Genomic DNA, 20,443 nt, shown 5'->3' on the forward strand with positions numbered 1-20,443 from the left:
CTCTTGGTTGTTGGCAAACTTGGTGAGTGACACGTCCCAAATATCACCATCAAATTCCTTGATAAGAGTATAACCATCTTATTTGCCTGTTTGTGGCCCACCTGTTAGCTTGTACGATTCTTGCCATTCTCCATCAACGAGCTGTTGCCTACCACAGGACTGCCGCTGACTGGCTGGGTTTTCTAACAGTAACTGAATGCCTCCATGCCTGTCTGCCTGCTTTATACAGCAAGCCACGACTGTGACTCACTGCCTGTAGGAGCAAACCATTTTCGTGAATGGTGTGGTGTACCTAATAAACTGATCATTGAGTGTATACTGTACACTGAGTGTACAAAGCATTAAGAACTCCTTCCAGACTCAATTCGTCAAGGCATGGACTCTACAAGGTATCAAAAGCGTTCCACAGGGATGTTGGCCTATGTTGACTCCTGTGCTTCCCACAGTTGTGTCGAGTTGGCTGGATGTCCTTTGGGTGGTGGACCATTCTTGATACACACTGGAAACTGTTGAGCATGAAAAACCCAGCAGCGTTGCAGTTCTTGACACAAACCGGTTCGCCTGACACCAACTACCATACCCTGTTCAAAGGCACTTCAATCTTTTGTCTTGCCCATTCACCCTCTGAATGGCACACACTCACACACAAATCCATGTCTTAACTGTCTCAAGGCTTAAACATCTGCTCTCCTTCATCTACACTGATTGAAGTGGATTTAACAACTGACGTCAATAAGGGATCATAGCTTTCACCTGGATACACCTGGTCAGTCTATGTCATGGAAAGAGCAGGTGTCCTTAATGTTTTGTACACTCAGTCTATGTACATACTGCATACTTACACACACACACACTGGACTATAGAAGCAATGGCCAGAGCATTCTGAGTATACATTCTGAGTATATGATGAATGCTTCTTATTTAGGGTGACAGAAAACACATTCCTGCCTCTCCCAAGCACAAATCCCCCTTATAGAAACTGACATGTAGTCTCCACACCAACACACATCCCACATACACTCACACACACACATACACGCACACCACACACACAGATACACACAGACACACAGACACGCACATTCTTACTGCCACTCTCCTGATTCACTCCCAACACACCAGATGCACCCACCCACCCCATTGGGCCAATCCTTCCTCTGGGGCATTTGCCTTGACAGCGATGACCGTGTTGACCCAGTGGGGGTTCCAGACCTGCCCTCACCAGCCGGACCTGACTAGACCTGGACCTGCCCTCACCAGCCGGACCTGACTAGACCCGGACCTGACTAGACCCGGACCTGACTAGACCCGGACCTGACTAGACCCGGACCTGCCTAGACCTGGATCTAACTAGACCCGGACCTGCCTAGACCTGTATCTAACTAGACCCGGACCTGACTAGACCCGGACCTGACTAGACCCGGACCTGACTAGACCCGGACCAGACTAGACCCGGACCGGACTCCCAAGAGAGTCAGCCAAGTTGCTCTTCTGATGAAGAAATATGCCTTTATATGTTGGCTAGGCCTTCTATCAGTCAATACTTTCACCTCATTAGCATCAAATAAATATGCTATAAGCTACGCAGAGCCGTGGTTGGTTCCATTCGGGTCTGTCAGCCGCTCTGGTCCCAGGTCGGGTCTCGGGTATTCAGGTTCGATCCGTGAAGACCTCTACTGCAGAGTGCAGACGTCCTCAGACAAGCTGAAAGAGACAGCAAGGTGCTTAAGACCTTGACCCTTGACCACCAGTCAGTTGATTCTTGACCCTGTCAATCTAAATCAAAGAAAACATTTGACAAATTTTCACCGCCCATTCGCCCCATCCTCTCCGCCCCCATGCCATCATGCTACAATCCTCACACTTCCCCTGGTATCTGTGGCATTTCTGGGGCGAGTCTCTGTATACCCTTCACCCTCTCTTCCTCTTGTTCTGTGTGGATGTGGATGCCGTGAGTTAGCTTGGCACCAGGAGGACGGGAGTGACCATATGCTTTTAGCCACCAAACAAACCCAAGCCAGTTGACATTAGAGAACCTCAGTCATGGGAGCCACTGGTGGGCGTATGTGTGATTAGGACAAATGTATGGCGTGTGACACAGCTAAGAACATTCCTGCATCAGGAGACACAGGCAGCACACAACGAGCGCACACACACACAGGCAAGCGCAATTACAGACACACACACACAGACAAATGTGAAAACACACTGTGGTGGGAGTCCTTTTTAGGACAGCTGGCTCTTTTCCTCAGACTGGTACTGAGGAATAGTTCTACATTTACTGGGGTGGGCTGGTCCAATATAGGTGAGGGTTGACAAACATTATTTTGCTTTGGGGAGGGTTGTGTGTTTTTTATTGTGCACAGGGAAGGATAGTGTGTTTTTCCCTTGATTTACATTCTCCATTTAGCTGAATTTACTATATAATGTATTCCATATAGACAAATTTCCTCATCTACTTGCATGCGCTTCCTCTATCAAGGTGTTTTGGTACTTCCCTTATGTACTACACTTTACCAGTCAAATGTCTATCCTGTCATCTATTCATAGGGACAATAGTGATAGGTGGATCGTTTGTCCATATCTGCAATAGGCTAACTAGTAATCATACCACACATAAAATCATACGAATCTGCACCAATTTTCAATATAAATCCACAAGATAGAGGAATAGCTGATAGGCCGGATTCAAAACTTAGAACTGTCCTATTTAAATTATTATATACAATTCTTGCAACCAATAGAATGTTATATATATGGGGGATACAATCTTCCCAGCTCTGCAGATTTTGCTGTGAAGAGACAGAATCATTAGATCATTTGTTTTGGTACTGTCCATATGTAGCTTGTTTTTGGTTGCAGGTTCAGGAATGGCTGAAGAGTGCTGGGTGATTTGAAAGGTCATAGTCAATCAATCAATAACATATGTGGGAACTCCTTCAAGACTGTTGGAAAAGCATTCCTCATGAAGCTGGATGAAAGAATGGCAAGAGTGTGCAAAGCTGTCGTCAAGGCAAAGAGTGGCTACTTTGAAGAATCTAAAATCTAAAATATATTTTGATTTGTTTAACACTTTTTTGGTTACTACATGATTCCATATGTGTTATTTCATAGTTATATTCTACAATGTAGGAAATAGTAAAAATAAAGAAAAACCCTTGAATGAGTAGGTGTGTCCAAACATTTGACTGGTACTGTAAGTATTCAGACCCTTTACTCAGTACTCAGTCTTCTTGGGTATGACGCTACAAGTTTGGCACACCTGTATTTGGGGGGGATTCTATTTCATAGTTTTGATGTCTTCACTATTATTCTACAATGTAGAAAATAGTAAAAATAAAGAAAAACCCTTGAATGAGTAGGTGTGTCCAATCTTTGGACTGGTACTGTATATATTTACAAAATGACATTGATGGAAGCTACATTGTATCTGCAATATGATATAGCTGATCCAGTGGCAGTCTGTGCCATTTAAGATGAAGGAGGACTATTCTTTTTTTAAATGAGCATGGCCTTAATTCTATTACAGCATATTGGATGACTGTCATTCATATTCCATTCATCCAGTTCAATGTAACATCGATAGGTTTAGGCTACTACATGATACTCTAATGTTCCCTATACCCATCATGAGGTTGCTACAACCTAGCCTATGAATGAAAGATTACAACGTAGGTGCACACAGGTCGAAAAGGTTGAGGTGACAGTGACACATTCAATACCACCTTACACACTTTTGCCTGCATCTAGATGATCTAGCGTGTAATAATTAGCCCAACAGTTGTTATTTGAGAGTTTCATTCCATTTAGATCAGTTGTGGATCTACTCTCAACAGATTCTAGAATGGCACAGTAGCAGGCCAGTCTGGCTCTATTTTTACTTCTGATACTGAAGTGCTTTCTGTTGCCGATCATCATTCTCCAAAGTCGTCCACATAGATGACATGCTTTACTTGATTGTGGTGTTGGAAAAGCAAACCATGATTACAAGCGCTCAAAGTAATCGGTATAGAGTTATGCATTGCTTATTGGTTGTGTGTGGTGCATTGGCACAGAGACCTGGAAAATTCCTGGCATATATTTTATATAATTATAAACACATCAAAATGTTGAAAATCAGATTTCCCCTAGCTGATCGTTGTCTGCAGCTGGCTCTGATCGTAGTGTAATGACACAGGCAGGGAGAGTGAGCTCATCCGTTGTGGTCTGTGAACCCTCAACCTTCTGCACTGTGCCACAAAACCATGCTGAAGTGTTAAAGTCAATATCTACGTTTATAAACACAGGGTTACTACAATTATTGGTATTTATGGTATTTCTTTTTATGACCCCCCCCCCCCCCCCCCCCCACACACCCCCACCCCCACCCCTGTGCGTAAGTGAGAAAGTGTGGGTGTGGGTGTGAGTGTCTGTCTGTCTGTGTGTGTTTGTGTGTCTGAGTTATGCTGTCTGTGTCTCTACATGGGGAGCCCCTTAGCTGAGTTGTCTGGCTCACAGTTCCCAGGAGGAAGACTTGGTTTGGTGCGCCACTAGAGAGATGAGGAAACCGGGGCACATTTCCTGCGGAAATGGGGTTATCACTTCACCAATTACTGTGCAATTAGAAAGGCAGGACTGGAGATGTCTGGGAAATGGACAAACACACACTCCCTGACATCTGGATTCTTTCACAACTCAACCAGGCACAAGTGGACACCTTGCCCTTTCACCTTTCTGAATACATAGATATACATCATAATCAGATTGCCTGAGTCCTTGTCTGAGTATTACCGCACACCTTTAGTTCAAGGCTGCAAAACCACTGTCTGCCGTTGTCATGGGTGCTACCAAGGAAGAGGGGTACTAATTCTCCCCTCAGGTGAAAGGAGAATGTGTCATCATCTAGAGGATGAAATGACTCCCAGTCTATGTCAGTATGTTGTGTGTGAATCAATCTAAATTATAATGAACTTTCAAACATGGCCACCTCTCCAATCACTGTACCAGGTAATAATACATCATCACGGGTCACAAGAGGACCAGGTGAACTGTAAAGGAAACCAGACAAGGCAAGCATCATCAAACCCCAACTCTATTATAACCCGCTTGTGTGCGGTTTTCACATGGCTTAACCGCTGGGATTGCTTCATTAGCCTTTTGTATGTGCCGTTATACATTTCACATAATCCGCAGCAGTAAAATGTCCCTTTTGTGTGTGGGGGGCACAAACCCAATCTCCAGCTGTCATTTATCATTTGGGAAATCAGGCCCAGAGTCTACAAGCGACTGGGATAATTGAGTCATTAAGGCTAGGAGGGTTGGAGAGAGAGGGACCAGGCAGCCAGGCTGATGGGGTAATCAGCCATGGTGGGGTAAAAACCAGCTCCATCACATGTGGCCTTCCAGGATCTGATCTGGAATCAGGCGCCCCTGACCCGTGAAGAGCAGAGGAAAAGGCAGTCAGGCTATCAGACGTACATCGGAGGTAGGGAGGGAAATGACCAGCACATGGTGCTCCCTCTGAGAGTCACTGTCTGTGTGTCGGTGTCTGCATTGGATTGAAACACGCACGCATGTACGCCCAGACAAAGACGCACACATGCACACATGCACACACCCACACATTTCTGACACGCTCCTGACCCAGCAATTCCTCTCTCACACACACTCTTTCTCCCTCTAACGCACAGGACCACAGTACCACCTTGAAACACCTTGTATTAAGCACAATTCACATCTGGTAGTACACATCATCAAAAGCAGCCAGATGAAGCACTGAAATACAGCAGAACAAAAATGCAGAAAATAAAACCACTCTCTGTGTTGATCCACTTTAGCGCTGACTAAACTAAATTAATGAGAAAATTCCCACCTGAGAGTATTTTGAAATACTAGCTTTCCTCCCTGCATAATTTCCCTTTGTACTTTCTAGGCCATGTCCTTTTCAGCCTTGAATCTGATTCTTATTTGTACTTCACATAGTCTGTGTGATGTCTGGGTGTGTTTAAATGGTGTGAGTACAGTCCACTACGATTAGACTATCACTCCCAACTGGGGTTTATTGTTGTTGCATTATCAGATATGACTAGATGGAGCAGCTCCAATATCACTCAGTACTCACTGAGCACAGACCAAAAATCTGTTAGAAGACAGATGAATATACAATCATAAACATTCTTTAAAGCAAAGATTAGCACCCTCAACGCCACACACATCATCTTTACACAAAATCGCACTTTGTCAATCATACACACACATCTTCACACAAAACTGCCATACTCTTCCAAACATAGCTGATCCTTTATTATGTAATGGTATGAGGGAAGCAGTTATAGGGACATAGAAGGAACTAGATGATACAATTCTAATAGACAACACAGTAAGTGGAGAGCTATACAAAAATACAGCATGTGAGGCACACTAACACAGAGACAGCAGGGTGTGAATGGGAGAGAGAGGGGTTCTGTCTTACCTGAGTGGGTGAACTGCAGGCGAGGCTGGGAGGCTCTCCATGCCCCCGTCAGACTGTTCCCCAGGTGGGCTAGGAGGACCAGGGTCACAAACCGCCACATGGTCTCTCACTCACACACACTCAAAGTCCTGAGCACAACACACACTTCACGAGGAAGGCAACTGCAGGATACACAATCACGCGTATATGTGTGTGGGCTCGGAAAGATACCTAGATAAATCTAGTCCAACAAAACACACTACTCCCACTTGGCTTCAGCTAAACAGCTACAGATCAGATGTGTCTCCTCTCATCTCTTCTCTTCGTGTGACTTGTCTCATGCATCTCTCACTCTGTTGTATCTTTTCTGTTATGTCTGGGTTTCTCCCCTTGTTGAGTTTTGATTCCTCTCCCACTGTACTCTTCTCATCTCCTCTGATCTCCCCCTCTCTCTCTTTCAGTGAGTCCTCGTCTCCTCCGTATAGGCAAAGAGGAGGCGGGGGAAGAGTTCCCAAATTACATACACAAACACACACACTCCTTCTCTCTTTTTCACTGCTGCAGGAAAACCTATTTTAAATAGGAATAAGACAACTGCTATGTGGTGTGCCTTTCATCTTATTTCTCTCTCTCTCACTCTCACTCTCTCTCTCACTCTCACTATACCCCCTCTTGCTTTCTTGTCACTTTCACTCCGTTGCATCAAACAGTCCTTTTGTTGACCTTGTGAACATTTTTATTTGATGTATAGCATTTACTTTTTACTTTTAAGTATGATAAAACTACTTTTTCCACCACTTTACTTAAGTACATTTAAAACCAGATACTTTTAGACTTTTACTCAAGTAGTATTTTGCTGGGTGACTTCACTTGAGTAATATTCTATTAAGCTATATTTACTTTTACTGAGGTATGACAACTGAGTACTTTTCCCACCACTGAGTAGTAGTAGTAGAAGCATTAGTATTATTATTATTAGTAGTAGTAGTAGTAGTTGTATCAATCAATCAATCAATCAATCAATCAAATGTATTTATAAAGCCCTTTTTACATCAGCAGATGTCACAATGTGCTATACAGAAACCCAGCCTAAAACTCCAAACAGCAAGCAATGCAGATGTAGAAGCAGATGGAGAAGTAGTAGTAGTAGTAGTAGTAGTAGTAGCAGTAGTAGTAGTAATACAGTAGTACAGTAGTTGTAGTAGTACAGCTGTACTGTAGTAGTAGTAGTTAGTTGTAGCATCGTGATTGTTGATAAAGCATGTACAACTCTGAATTACAGAAACAGAGTGAGATCAGGACAGAAGCCCTGAACCAGGAGAGACTGAGAAGGAGGGAGACAGTTGTGATGACCGAGGGAGAGACCTACCTGGCCATGAAACAGCAGGATGATAGATTGAGGGAGTTGGACAGACTCAGACAGCTGGAGACTCTTACCAACCTGGACAAGACCAGACTTGTATTTATTGGCTATAATTGTTTAGATATGTCCCTATCTATAATTTATGATGTGTTTTAACGTATGCACAGAGCTGCACACAAAAATTCCCCATAGGGATAATAAAGTAATTGACTTATCTAATCTAATCTTAGGGAGTAGAAGATGAAAGAGGAGGAGAGAATAGTTGGAGAGGAAAGGTGACAGAGGTGCAAGAAAACCTTGGAAGAGATGTATTTGGAGAAGGCGCAGAATGTGAACAAGAAGAAGGAGCCTGCTGTGCCAGTGCGCGTGCCTAGGCTCATTGTCTACAAGCCGAGGCCCCAGGTCGAGCTCACACCTGACTGTTGGCTCCAGACCCAGAATGACCCAACTCTCGAATCCAGCCAAGATCCCGAGCCCAATGTGAGGTACTGGACATTGAGTTTGATGAGCGAAAATGTGTAGATGTAGATGTGGTCTAGAGGGGACGGATCATTCCCCTTGAAGAGATCCAAGAGGCCAAGCAGTGGCTCCTCCAGGAGGCTAAGGACGCTGAACACCAGACCAAGGCTGAGGCCTATAAAAACCTAACGCAGGAACTACATTGACCAGATGAAGAGGAACCCAAAGCCCTTTCTAGTGAGAGAGGAGGAGAAAGAAGTTGAGTCCAGAGGCAGTAAGTGCTCCAGCCTCATTGCTGAGACTGAGGAGATGGAGGCATGTGCCAACGAGGAGGAGGGGGAGGACCTCAAAGAGGAGGAAGGAAGTGAAAAGCCCAAGGAGAACATCAAGCGAAGGAAGGTGATTCGCTGGGAGAACGATAGGGTTAAACGATCGCTACCAGAAGAGTATTAAGATAACCTATCACAACGAGGAGCACATAGATGACAGAATGATGTATGACATCACACGAGTGGAGCAGAATCAAAGGAACCGGGCAAAGCTGCTGAAGGCTGAACAGAAGAGGCAGAAGCTGGAGGACCGCTGGACAGAGTGGGAGGAGAGGGAACGGAAGAAAGAGGCCAAGAAGTTTAAAAAGAGAGAGAAGGAAGATTCCAATTCTAGAGGCAACATCACAACATTGAAAATGGCCAGGGTAAATATTCAGCTGAACTGAAAGGACATGGGAAAGAGTAAAATGGGGAAAGACGGTTTTAATTTTTTTAATCATGGTCAAAGTTTTCTGTGGGATGTACATCACTTGTAATGTTAAGTGTGACCCAAAGATTACAAGTTATATTTTGCTTTAACTAGGCTAATTCTCCTTTACCCTTTCCTGACCTCCTGTTGTCCTTGTATATTTCAGCTTTTGGTGTGCCAGGAGACGCTTTTAGGAATTCAACCCCAGACCACTTCCGTGCTCAAATGATGGGTCTCGACTACTCAATGTCCTTTTGATAATCATAGGGCCTTGGCGCCCCCATGTGGCTCAGACCACTCAGTGGCCAACACCATTTGAGCCAAAGTGCATCTACATTCATTTACCGAAGTGCGTCGCTGCAAGACTGGAAAATAATAAAACCGTTGCAGCTCGTCATGTCCCAAAAACGACCCCTATCCAAAGCACTGCTATATAAAGAATTGGTTAAACTACATTGTTTTGGGACTGGGTACAGGATTTGCATTATCTTGGTTTCATTGCATGAGATTGAATAGGCCTACAATAGTTATGTTACAATAAGGGATCACACAATCAACTGTCTGTGTATCACTCACCTGTGGAGGCAATTTCGAGAGCGTTCAAAATCATTTATACAACTATCCAATGGCCGTCCGACCATAATAACCTGCTAATTGATAATAACCTGCTAATTGGGCCTACTGATCGCCACGATAATTATGTACTGTGTTCAATTTAATTTTTAAGCATTTTCGCATATAGGATTCATTATCAACATGTAGGTCTCTTGTCACCTGCGCCGTTGGACGAAGGACAGGTCGGGGTCGGACAAGAAAGTAGCACTCCAAAGCCACCCCCCCCTCCCCCCCCCCTTTGGAATGGGGTATGGGTGACACTTGTTATCAGACTTTTAGGCAGCAGATGTTATAAGGCTAGGCCTAATACAATCTAGGAATGCGAGATGGAACATGCAGAAAGGAGGGACGATAGGACCATAGAAAGATGCTCGAGTGCGCGCTCTTCGGCAGCTGTGTGTGTGTGTGTGTGTGTGTGTGTGTGTGTGTGTGTGTGTGTGGGAGAGAGAGAGAGAGAGAGAGAGAGAGAGAGAGAGAGAGAGAGAGATTGTCTAGGATGCTTAATGGGATGTTTTATTTGATCAATTCGAATAAGTGATGGAAGAACAGGCATGGAGGCCTTTTGGGGGCCTCTCATGGCAAATAGTGTCCCCCTGCCAAAAGTGTCCCCTGAAGCGAGATTTGGTTTAGTGGCCTCCCCTCTTGATGGAGGAGAAAATGTTTTACTTTTTAAAGTTAATATCCTGCAATTTTGCTACAGGGTGGAGAAACATTTTTTCCATTTTAAAGCTAATTTCCTGAAATTATAAGCATTTTGACATGACTTATGCCATGTTAATGATATCTGAGTGAGAGTGACTAACAAAATCAATGGGGCACCCTGGAGATCAGGGCCCCTTGGCACTTGCCCTGCGTGCTTGCTCAGTTTTCGGCCATGATTACTACAAGTTTAGATAGCTGGCTAGACTAATTTACCAATCTAAAAATTGTAAACTGACATGGCTAATTGAATGACTGTCAGTGGCTGACATAATAACAGCAAAATTGCTGATACACAACCAAATTTCAAACTTTCTACTATTCTACTATTCTAACTCTCGACAGTAAATTGAGCCCCACAAACTAAGTTCTTCAAAATCAAATCAAATCAAATTGTATTTGACACATGGGCCAAAAACAAGTGTAGACCTTACAGTGAAATGTTTATTTACAAGCCCTTAACCAACAATGCAGTTTTAAGAAAAATAAGTGTTAAGTTAAAAATTGATAAGTAAAAAAATATATACAAATAATGAATTAAAGAGCAGCAGTAAAATAACAATAGCGAGGCTATATACAATGGGTACCGGTACAGAGTCACTGTGCAGGGGCACTGGTTAGTCGAGGTAATATGTACATGTATGTAGAGTTAAAGTGACTATGCATAGATAATAAACAGAGAGTAGCAGCAGCGTAAAAGGGGGGGGGGGGGGGGGGGGGGGGGGGGGTCAATGCAAATAGTCTGGGTAGCCCTTTGATTAGCTGTTCAGGAGTCTTATGGTTTGGGGGTCGAAGCTGTTAAGAAGCCTTTTGGACCTAGACTTGGCGCTCCGGTACCGCTTGCCGTGCGGTAGCAGAGAGAACAGTCTATGACTAGGGTGGCTGGAGTCTTTGACCATTTTTAGGGCCTTCCTTTGACACCGCCTGGTATAGAGGTCCTGGATGGCAGGAAGCTTGGCCCCAGTGATGTACTGGGCCATATGCACTACCCTCTGTAGTGACTTGTGGTCGGAGGCCGAGCAGTTGCCATACCAGGCAGTGATGCAATCAGTCAGGATGCTCTCGATGGTGACAGTACTGCATGGAATTACTATTAATGTCTAATCTATTTTCATAGTTATATAATATTCAATATGGTTTATATATTAGAGAGTACTAGGCAAAAATAGGTCTAGTTGTTCGGATGCTTTTATTTTGTCGTTTTTTTTGGGGGGGGGGGGGGCTGAGTGAGTCATCTGTGGATTGACATAGGTCACTTCAGTCCGCAGTGGGAATGGACCACCTTCTTGACTTTCCAGAAGCAACAAAATGTCAGAAACATAGTTCAGACAGAGAACCTGACCATGGGCTTGGTGTTTTTCATCTGTGGGAGTCCAAGAATATTGGGCGCTGGTGAATCAGGGCAATTCGTGTCGTTTCGGGAAGGAACTAAAACGCAGAAACTAAAATTAGTCTGAGTCTTCCCAGCCAGTCACTCACTGCAGATACTCGTTGTTACCCGCCTCCAAACGCCCACTCTCCCTCATTGGGCGGCTCAGGGAGAGATGAGCTCATATTGGTTCATTATAGTTTCATTCGTCAACGCTAAAAATAGCCTGGTATATAAACCCGTCGTTTGACTGCACAGTGGGTGGAGGCTGAGAGAGAACTGTCCGAGAATGAAAAGGCGACGGAGGCGCAGGTTTTTCCAGCTCTAGCCCCACGTCACCGCTCCGGTAAAGCCTTGCGCAAGAAAGAGCGAAGCTGTGCAATACATCGGCCTTTAACGAGATGGGTGTTTGGGTGTGACCGGCTAAAGGGGTGGGGGCTCGGTGACGGGGTTTCTTCATTTTTAGCAACTGTGTCAGATTTGTCTGCCGCAATGGTTGTCTGTTGTATATTTTCAGAACTTTTCAGTTGCATCCTTGAAAGCATATTGATATTGAAGCTCGAAGCAGACTTGTCATAACAGTAGGCTAACCAGGTTTCCGTCCAACCTTTTTATGCGAGTAAAGTGGCCTACATGTCGGATAAATAAAATGTCATGACAGGCCTGATGGAAGCAGCATTTTTCAGTGAATTTTCCAAATATCGACAAAATAAAATAGGCTACACAAAGTGGGATCTTTTTTATGTCGATACAATGAATTATGCGAACAATTGCGGTGGACACGCTTTTATGTGCAACTATTGATATAATAACCATGATCATATTGAAGTAAACTTGTAGTCACGCGATGACATGTTCTGGTCCTCACACTATGACTCGGAAATTATGCAGTTTATTAGGCTACAGATAAAATACATGATGATGAACTTCACAGGGTGGTTGGTGAAAGTGTGATGAATTTGAGGTCCCTTTCCAATAAATATGGAGGTATTATTCTGGTGACATGATGATCAGTGCTTGGCTGACATTTGACAAATTAAAATAATCTCGCTCTTTTGTCCATAGTCATCTCATAATGTAGGCTATACCCGCACTGTATCTGCGAGCTGTTGGCTAGAGGCCACGTACCAATACCCGTGTGGGCAGGCCAGTTGAGGGGCCAGTTACATTAGACGTTATTGTTGTCATATCGTTTTCTTCACTGCATTGCAGGCATTAACAGGCAAAAGACCATGTTCATAATCATCATCGTTGCCACTGTCTAATAACGGATAAAGAACGATAGCAAAAATGAGTTATGTAAAAATTAAATTAGTTTGGTATACAATATTTGTAAGGCATCAACCAAGCTTTTTTTCCCCAGACAATGTTGGTTCCATGAATGGAAAATGTGTCTTATGTATTTGTTACAACAAGATTTCTCAAGTAAACCCACGCCTTCCAAACTGAGTTGTGGATAAGCTCAGTGATCATCACCAAAGCTGAGTTTTCATTAGTGTAGTAAGACCACTGGGAATGGCTTTGATCACAGAAATAAACTCTCTGAAAAGTATTGGAAACTCATTCAATGTTATAAATTGTTCATATAAAGTCACTATTCCTCTCATGCCAGCTGGGGTAGAACAATGACTTATTTCTTACAGTTATGTTTGAATAATTCCACAAAAGAGCTTAATGTGGGGAAAAATTGTGCAGGAAACATATTTTCCAGGACATTAAAGCTTGTTGGTGAAACCTAGCCAATTTAACAGGTAATCTTTCAGGGATATAATTACATTTCAGTAAAAATTGAAGACCTCTCAACTTATTAAACACATTGTTTGGAATGCCCCACCTGCCCTGAATGACAGTGGCGACTGGGAATGACATATGGAATGTTGACAAGACGGGAATAACCACAGTACGAACGTGGCAATGCAACTCAATCCCCCCAACAATTGTTTTCCCATGCAAAAGATATACCATGTCCACTTTGTATGGGATTGACCAATTGGATGTGTTGGAAGTGGAAATGAATCCGGCTGGATGCAGGAGGATGACTTGCCAATTTTCATAAAACACTTCGCCAACCATACCAAGGTCAGCCTGGAAAGGAAGGTGGTCCTTATCCTTGACAACCACACTCACACCTGTCAATCAGGGCCATTAATTTCTGTAGGCGCTCTGGTATAGTCTTGCTTTCTTTCCCCCCACACTCACACAAGCTCCAGCTCCTGGAAAGGAGTGTGTACAGACCATTGAAGAGAATGGTGAACTCTGCTAGTGATGCCTGGATGAGGATAAAGCCCGGAAAGACCTTGATCATATATGACGTTCCAGGCGTTGTCAAAACAGCACTTCCAGGTGCCACAACACCCATCAATGTACAGGCTGGGTTCAGCTGCACTGGCTTTTGGCCATACAACCCTGATATATTTCAGGAATGTGACTTTGCACCCTCACTTGTCACTGATCGCCCTGCTCCAGCTGACACACTGGCCTTGCCAGCTTCCTCCCAGGTCAGCTCTTGAGCCACCACTCAGGCCACTGTGCCCACTGCCTTCCAGGCCACTTCTCCAACAGCCTTCCAGGCCACCTCTCCAGCTGCCTTCCAGGCCACTTCTCCAACAGCCTTCCAGGCCACCTCTCCAGCTGCCTTCCAGGCCACTTCTCCAACAGCCTTCCAGGCCACTTCTCCAACAGCCTTCCAGGCCACCTCTCCAGCCACTTCACAGGACACCTCCCCCGTATCAGGCTGTGCTGGGAAACACCTGATTACCGTTCTAATTACAACCCAGTTGATGTACGCCCCTTCCCAAAACCAGGGCGCAGGAAAATTACAACAAAAGGTAGGAAGATACATCCACCAAGCTCACTGGAAGAAGAGCATACAAAGTAAAGCACTCAGAAGACAGAAATACAACTCCCTGCCTAAAAAAACTGGAAAGAAGCCAAGACAAACCACACTGAACAACAACAAAAACCTGTCCTGCCTAAGAAAAAAGCCAAAACAAAGCATATTGAAGCAGAAGACCCTCCAACGAGGAAAACTTCTCCATTGTATGCATGGAGCACTTTAACAATTCCAAGTCCAAGGAGGTCGGTGCAGTACTGGGAATGTACCCCATGACAGCCATACCACTGTCACAACTGTAACTCTGATTAAGCAAAATGTCCAACATTCAGTCACACACACACACACACACACACACACACACACACACACACACACACACACACACACACACACACACACACACACATACACACATCACACACACACACACACACACACACACACACACACATACACACACACACATACACACACACACACACACACACACACACAGACACTCTGGTGTTTAGTTTAGCCTAGTTGTTGTTTGGTTGAGATAGACCATTTAGTGTAGGGTAAAATAAAAAACACTTTATTATTTGTATTTATTATTATTTCTGCCAAACAAAATGTTAAACATGGCAATGTTGCTCTCATGGTCTCAATAAAGGCGTTCAATAATTAGTTAAATGTCATGATTTATGCACTTTTCATTATGTTACATTCTGTTCATCCCAAGCACTGTTATAACTAACCCAGACCATGGGGTAAATTGTAACACTTCACTCCTCGTATTTACGACAACAGCATGTATTTGCAGTTTGATTTACATGTACAGTTGAAGTCGGAAGTTTACATACACCTTAGCCAAATCCATTTAAACTCAGTTTTTAACAATTCCTGACATTTAATCCAAGTAAAAATTCCCTGTTTTAGGTCAATTAGGATCACCATTTTACTTTAAGAATGTGAAATGTCAGAATAATAGTAGAGAGAATGATTCATTTCAGCTTTTATTTCTTTTATCATATTCCCAGTGGGTCAGAAGCTTACATACACTCAATTAGTATTTGGTAGCATTGCCTTTAAATTGTTTAACTTGGGTCAAATGTTTCGGGACACCTTCCACAAGCTTCCCACAATAAGTTGGGTGAATTTTGGCCCATTCCTCCTGACAGTGCTGGGGTAACTGAGTCAGGTTTGTAGGCCTCCTTGCTCGCACACCCTTTTTCAGTTCTGACCACAAATTTTCTATGGGATTGAGGTCAGGGCTTTGTGATGGCCACTCCAATACCTTGACTTTGTTGTCCTTAAGCCATTTTGCCACCACATTGGAAGTATGCTTGTGGTCATTGTCCATTTGGAAGACCCATTAGCAACCAAGCTTTAACTTCCTGACTGATGTCTTGAGATGTTGCTTCAATATATCCACATAATTTTCCTCCCTCATGATGCCATCTATTTTGTGAAGTGCACCAGTCCCTCCTGCAGCAAAGCACCCCCACAACATGATTCTGCCACCCCCGTGCTTCACGGTTGAGATGGTGTTCTTCGGCTTGCAAGCCTCCCCCATTTTCCTCCAAACATAACAATAGTCATTATGGCCAAAGAATTCTATTTTTGTTTCATCAGACCAGAAGACATTGCTCCAAAAAGTACAGTCTTTGTCCCCATGTGCAGTTGCAAACCGTAGTCTAGCTTTTTTTATGGCGGTTTTGGAGCAGTGGCTTCTTCCTTGCTGAGCGGCCTTTCAGGTTATGTCGATATAGGACTCGTTTTACCGTGGATATAGATACTTCTGTACCTGTTTGCTCCAACATCTTCACAAGGTCCTTTGCTGTTGTTCTGGGATTGATTTGCACTTTCACACAAAGGACGTTCATCTCTAGGAGACAGAACGCTTCTCCTTCCTGAGTGGTATAACGGCTGCGTGGTCCCATGGTGTTTATACTTGCGTACTATTGTTTGTACAGATCAACGTGGTACTTTCAGGCATTTGGAAATTGCTCCCAAGGATTAACCAGGCTTGTGGAGGTCTACAATTTTTCTTCTGAGGTCTTGGCTGATTTCTTTTGATTTTCCAATGATGTCAAGCAAAGACGCACTGTGTTTGAAGGTAGGCCTTGAAATTCATCCACAGGTACACCTCCAATTGACTCAAATGATGTCAATTAGCTTATCAGAAGCTTCTAAAGCCATGAAATCATTTTCTGGAATTTTCCAAGCTGTTTAAAGGCACAGTCAACTTAGTCTATGTAAACTTCTGACCCACTGGAATTGTGATACAGTGAATTATAAGTGAAATAATCAGTCTGTAAACAATTGTTGGAAAAATTACTTGTGTCATGCACAAAGTAGATGTCCTAACCGACTTGCCAAAACTATAGTTTGTTAACAAGAAATGTGTGGAGTGGTTGAAAAACGAGTTTTAATGACTCCAACCTAAGTGTATGTAAACTTCCGACTTCAACTGTATAATAACCACACCAATTTGTAAAGGACAGGTGTAGGTTGTTTGTATCAAGTGTTGAACACACTGCCATAAATGATCTCTGAGAAACTGAGGAAAAGCTGAAAAGTGTTAAAAAGAAAAAGGTTAGTTAGCATGCCTTGGTGGTATGATATTTGTGCATCTGTAACTTTCTCTCTCATCATTAATTATGATTCATTCAGGATTATCCGTAATCATTGTAGCATCCACATTAATGTAGAATTGTTTAGAAACGTATGCTATTCTTATTTACAGTAAAAGTGACTCCATAATGACACAATACATTATGTACCATTCATTTCTAACTAAAACAAACAGAACATGCATCCAAGAAATGTGTAGAGTCACAAGCATGATGTTGTCATTGTGTTCTATGATTATGGAACCAAATACAGTGCATTGGGAAAGTATTCAGACGCATTGACTTTTTTCCACATTTGTTACGTTGCTTTTTCCCTCATCAATCTAAACACAATACCCCATAACGACAAAGCAAAACAGGTTTTTAGAAATGTTTACAATTTTGTTTTTACATAAGTATTCAGACCCTTTACTCAGTACTTTGTTGAAGCACCTTTGGCAGTGATTACAGTCTCGAGTCTTCTTCACATCAAATGTTATTGGCCACATACACATGGTTAGCAGATGTTAATTTGAGTGTAGCGAAATACGTGTGCTTCTAGTTCCAACAGTGCAGCAATATCTAACATGTAATCTAACAATTCCCCAACAACTACCTAATACACACAAATGTAAAGGGATGGAATAAGAATATGTACATATAAATATATGGATGAGCGATGGCCAAGCGGCATAGGCAAGATGCAATAGATGGTATAAGACACACTATATACGTATGAGATGAGTAATGTAAGATGTGTAAACATTATTGAAGTGGCATTATTTAAAGTGACTAGTGACCCATTTATTAAAGTGGCTAATGATTTGAGTCTGTATGTAGGCAGCAGCCTCTCTGTTAGTGATGGCTGTTTAACAGTCGGATGGCCTTGAGATAGAAGCTGTTTTTCAGTCTCTCGGTCCCAGCTTTGATGTACCAGGACTTCTCCCATTCTTCTCTGGAGATCCTCTCAAGCTCTTTCAGGTTGGATGGGGAGCATCTCTGCACAGCTATTTTCAGGTTTCTCCAGAGATATTTGATCTGGTTCAAGTCTGGGCTCTGGCTGGGCCACTCAAGGACATTTGAGACTTGTCCCGAAGCCACTCCTGTGTTGTCTTGGCTGTGTGCTTAGGGTCGTTGTCCTGTTGGAAGGTGAACCTTCGCCCCAGTCCGAGGTCCTGAGTGCTCTGGAGCAGGTTTTCATCAAGGATCTCTCTGTACTTTGCTCTGTTCATCTTTCCCTCGATCCTGACTAGTCTCCCAGTCCCTGATGCTGAAAAACATCCCCACAGCATGCTTCACCGTAGGGATGGTGCCAGGTTTCCTCCAGACGTGACGCTTGACATTCAGGCCAGAGTTCAATCTTGGTTTCATCAGACCAGAGAATCTTGTTTGTCATGGTCTGATAGTCCTTTAGGTGCCTTTTGGCAAACTCCAAGCAGGCTGTCATGTGCCTTTCAGTAAGGAGTGGCTTCCGTCTGGTCACTCTACCATAAAGGCCTGATTGGTGGAGTGCTGCAGAGATGGTTGTCCTTCTGGAAGGTTCTCCCATCTCCACAGAGGAACTCTGGAGCTCTGTCAGAGTGACCATCAGGTTCTTGGTCACCTCCCTGACCAAAGCCCTTTTCCCCCGACGTGTTCTTGGGGACCTTCAATGCTGCAGACATTTTTTTGTATCCTTCCCCAGATCTGTGCCTCGACACAATCCTTTCTCTGAGCTCTACGGACAATTCCTTTGACCTCATAGCTTGGTTTTTGCTCTGACATGCACTGTCAACTGTGGGACTTTATTTAGACAGGTGTGTGTCTTTCCAAATCATGTACAATCAATTGAATTTACAACAGGTGGACTCCAATCAAGTTGTAGAAACATCTCAAGGATGATCAATGGAAACAGGATGCACCTGAGCTCCATTTCAAGTCTCATAGCAAAGGGTCTGAATAGTTACGTAAATAAGGTACTTCTGTTTTTTATTATTAATACATTTGCGAAAATTTCAAAAAAACTGTTTTTGCTTTGTCATTATGGGGTATTGTTTGTGGATTGATGAGGAAATGTTTTTATTTAATCCATTTTAGATTAAGGCTGTAACATAACAAAATGTGGAAAAGGGGAAGGGGTCTGAATACTTTGCGAATGTACGGTACTGAACTTTTTACTACTTTAATAAACATATAACTGAATTTGTCCCCTAAAAGGGGGGGGGGGGGGGGGGGGGGGGTCTATGTACAAAAAGTGCTGTAATTTCTAAACTGTTCACCTGATACGGTTGAAAATACCCTCAAATTAAAGCTGAAAATCTGGACTTTAACATAGACATTGTATCAATTTAAATCCAAAGTGCTGGAGTACCAAAACAACAAAAACATTTTAACTGTCCCAATAGTTTTGTAGCTCACTGTATCTGTAAAGCATTTTGTAATAAATGCTGATCTAAAAAGGTCTTTGTAAAATAAATTTGATTAATTAATTGTCAGGTGACACTTTCCTTCAGCACTTGTAGGTGGTTCTCAACCTTTAAAGTAACTGTCCAGTGTGTCCAGATTTCTATGAAGTATGATCTTTAATTATTTACAATGAGTGAAACAGTTTTCCTTCCAAAAAAACGGTAATTAAGTATGTTAAAAAGCAGCTTTTCTGTGTTGGAATGGTGTGGGCATAAAATATTCAATAGAGTAGACCACTGACTGGCCAGCCAATATGACACCATGTTCTATGAGGAAACAGCATTTTTTAAACGGCCTGTTTGGGATACAAATGTTGTTCTCCAATTTATGCTTTGGCCACAAATTTGAGTATAGGACGAGGCAACAAAATTATTTGGGTATGAGTTAACAGAATATGAACTGGACAGTTACCTTAAAGGTAAAAAATAGATTTTCCTATTTTATATTTCCACACCGAGGTTGGAACAACACCGTGAAATTGCGAAAAAATTATGTCCTTTTATTGTAAAAGCTGTTTGACAAGACCGGCTGAAATTTCAGCCTGTTTTAGTGGGAAGGGTCGTGCTCGAGAGCATTGAAACCGTGATGTATCATTGGTAAATTGTGACCGACTGATAATATTGAGTAGTTATTTAGGATGCAAGGTGATTTGTAGATCAGTCTGTCTGGACACTCCTTTAAAGACGGCTGCAATGTCGATTGCACCCTTTGGGCTTGTTCGAGTGGTAGCCGAAAGCAACCGACTGTAGACCAAAGTTGAGGAGTGAAGTCGGGGGAGGTGCACTCTGAAACAGCCGAGAGTCAGACACCAATGTGGTTTTCCAAAAGCACGGCTCAGTGCAACATAGCAGTGTTGCCATTGTTTATAAAAGTTTTTCTTTATGTCAAAATAAA

The 20,443-nt window shown here is 43.1% G+C and overlaps 1 protein-coding gene across 2 annotated transcripts in view; it reads right to left on the minus strand.

Moving 5' to 3' along the window:
- Nucleotides 1-7,171, minus strand: part of LOC106566791 (semaphorin-3ab) — a 31,340-nt gene extending 24,169 nt beyond the window's left edge. The window contains exon 1 of one of the 2 annotated variants that reach the window (XM_014135181.3): nt 6,453-7,171. In XM_014135181.3, coding sequence (XP_013990656.1) covers nt 6,453-6,552 — 100 coding nt within the window. In that variant the 5' untranslated portion in view covers nt 6,553-7,171. The remainder of the gene's footprint in view (nt 1-6,452) is intronic. The other variant, XM_014135180.3, reaches the window with a different exon arrangement.
- Between the last annotated feature and the right edge of the window lie 13,272 nt (nt 7,172-20,443).

The sequence above is a fragment of the Salmo salar genome, chromosome 13 (genome assembly GCF_965601325.2).
Source record: "Salmo salar chromosome 13, fSalSal1, whole genome shotgun sequence".
Lineage (NCBI taxonomy): Eukaryota > Metazoa > Chordata > Actinopteri > Salmoniformes > Salmonidae > Salmo > Salmo salar.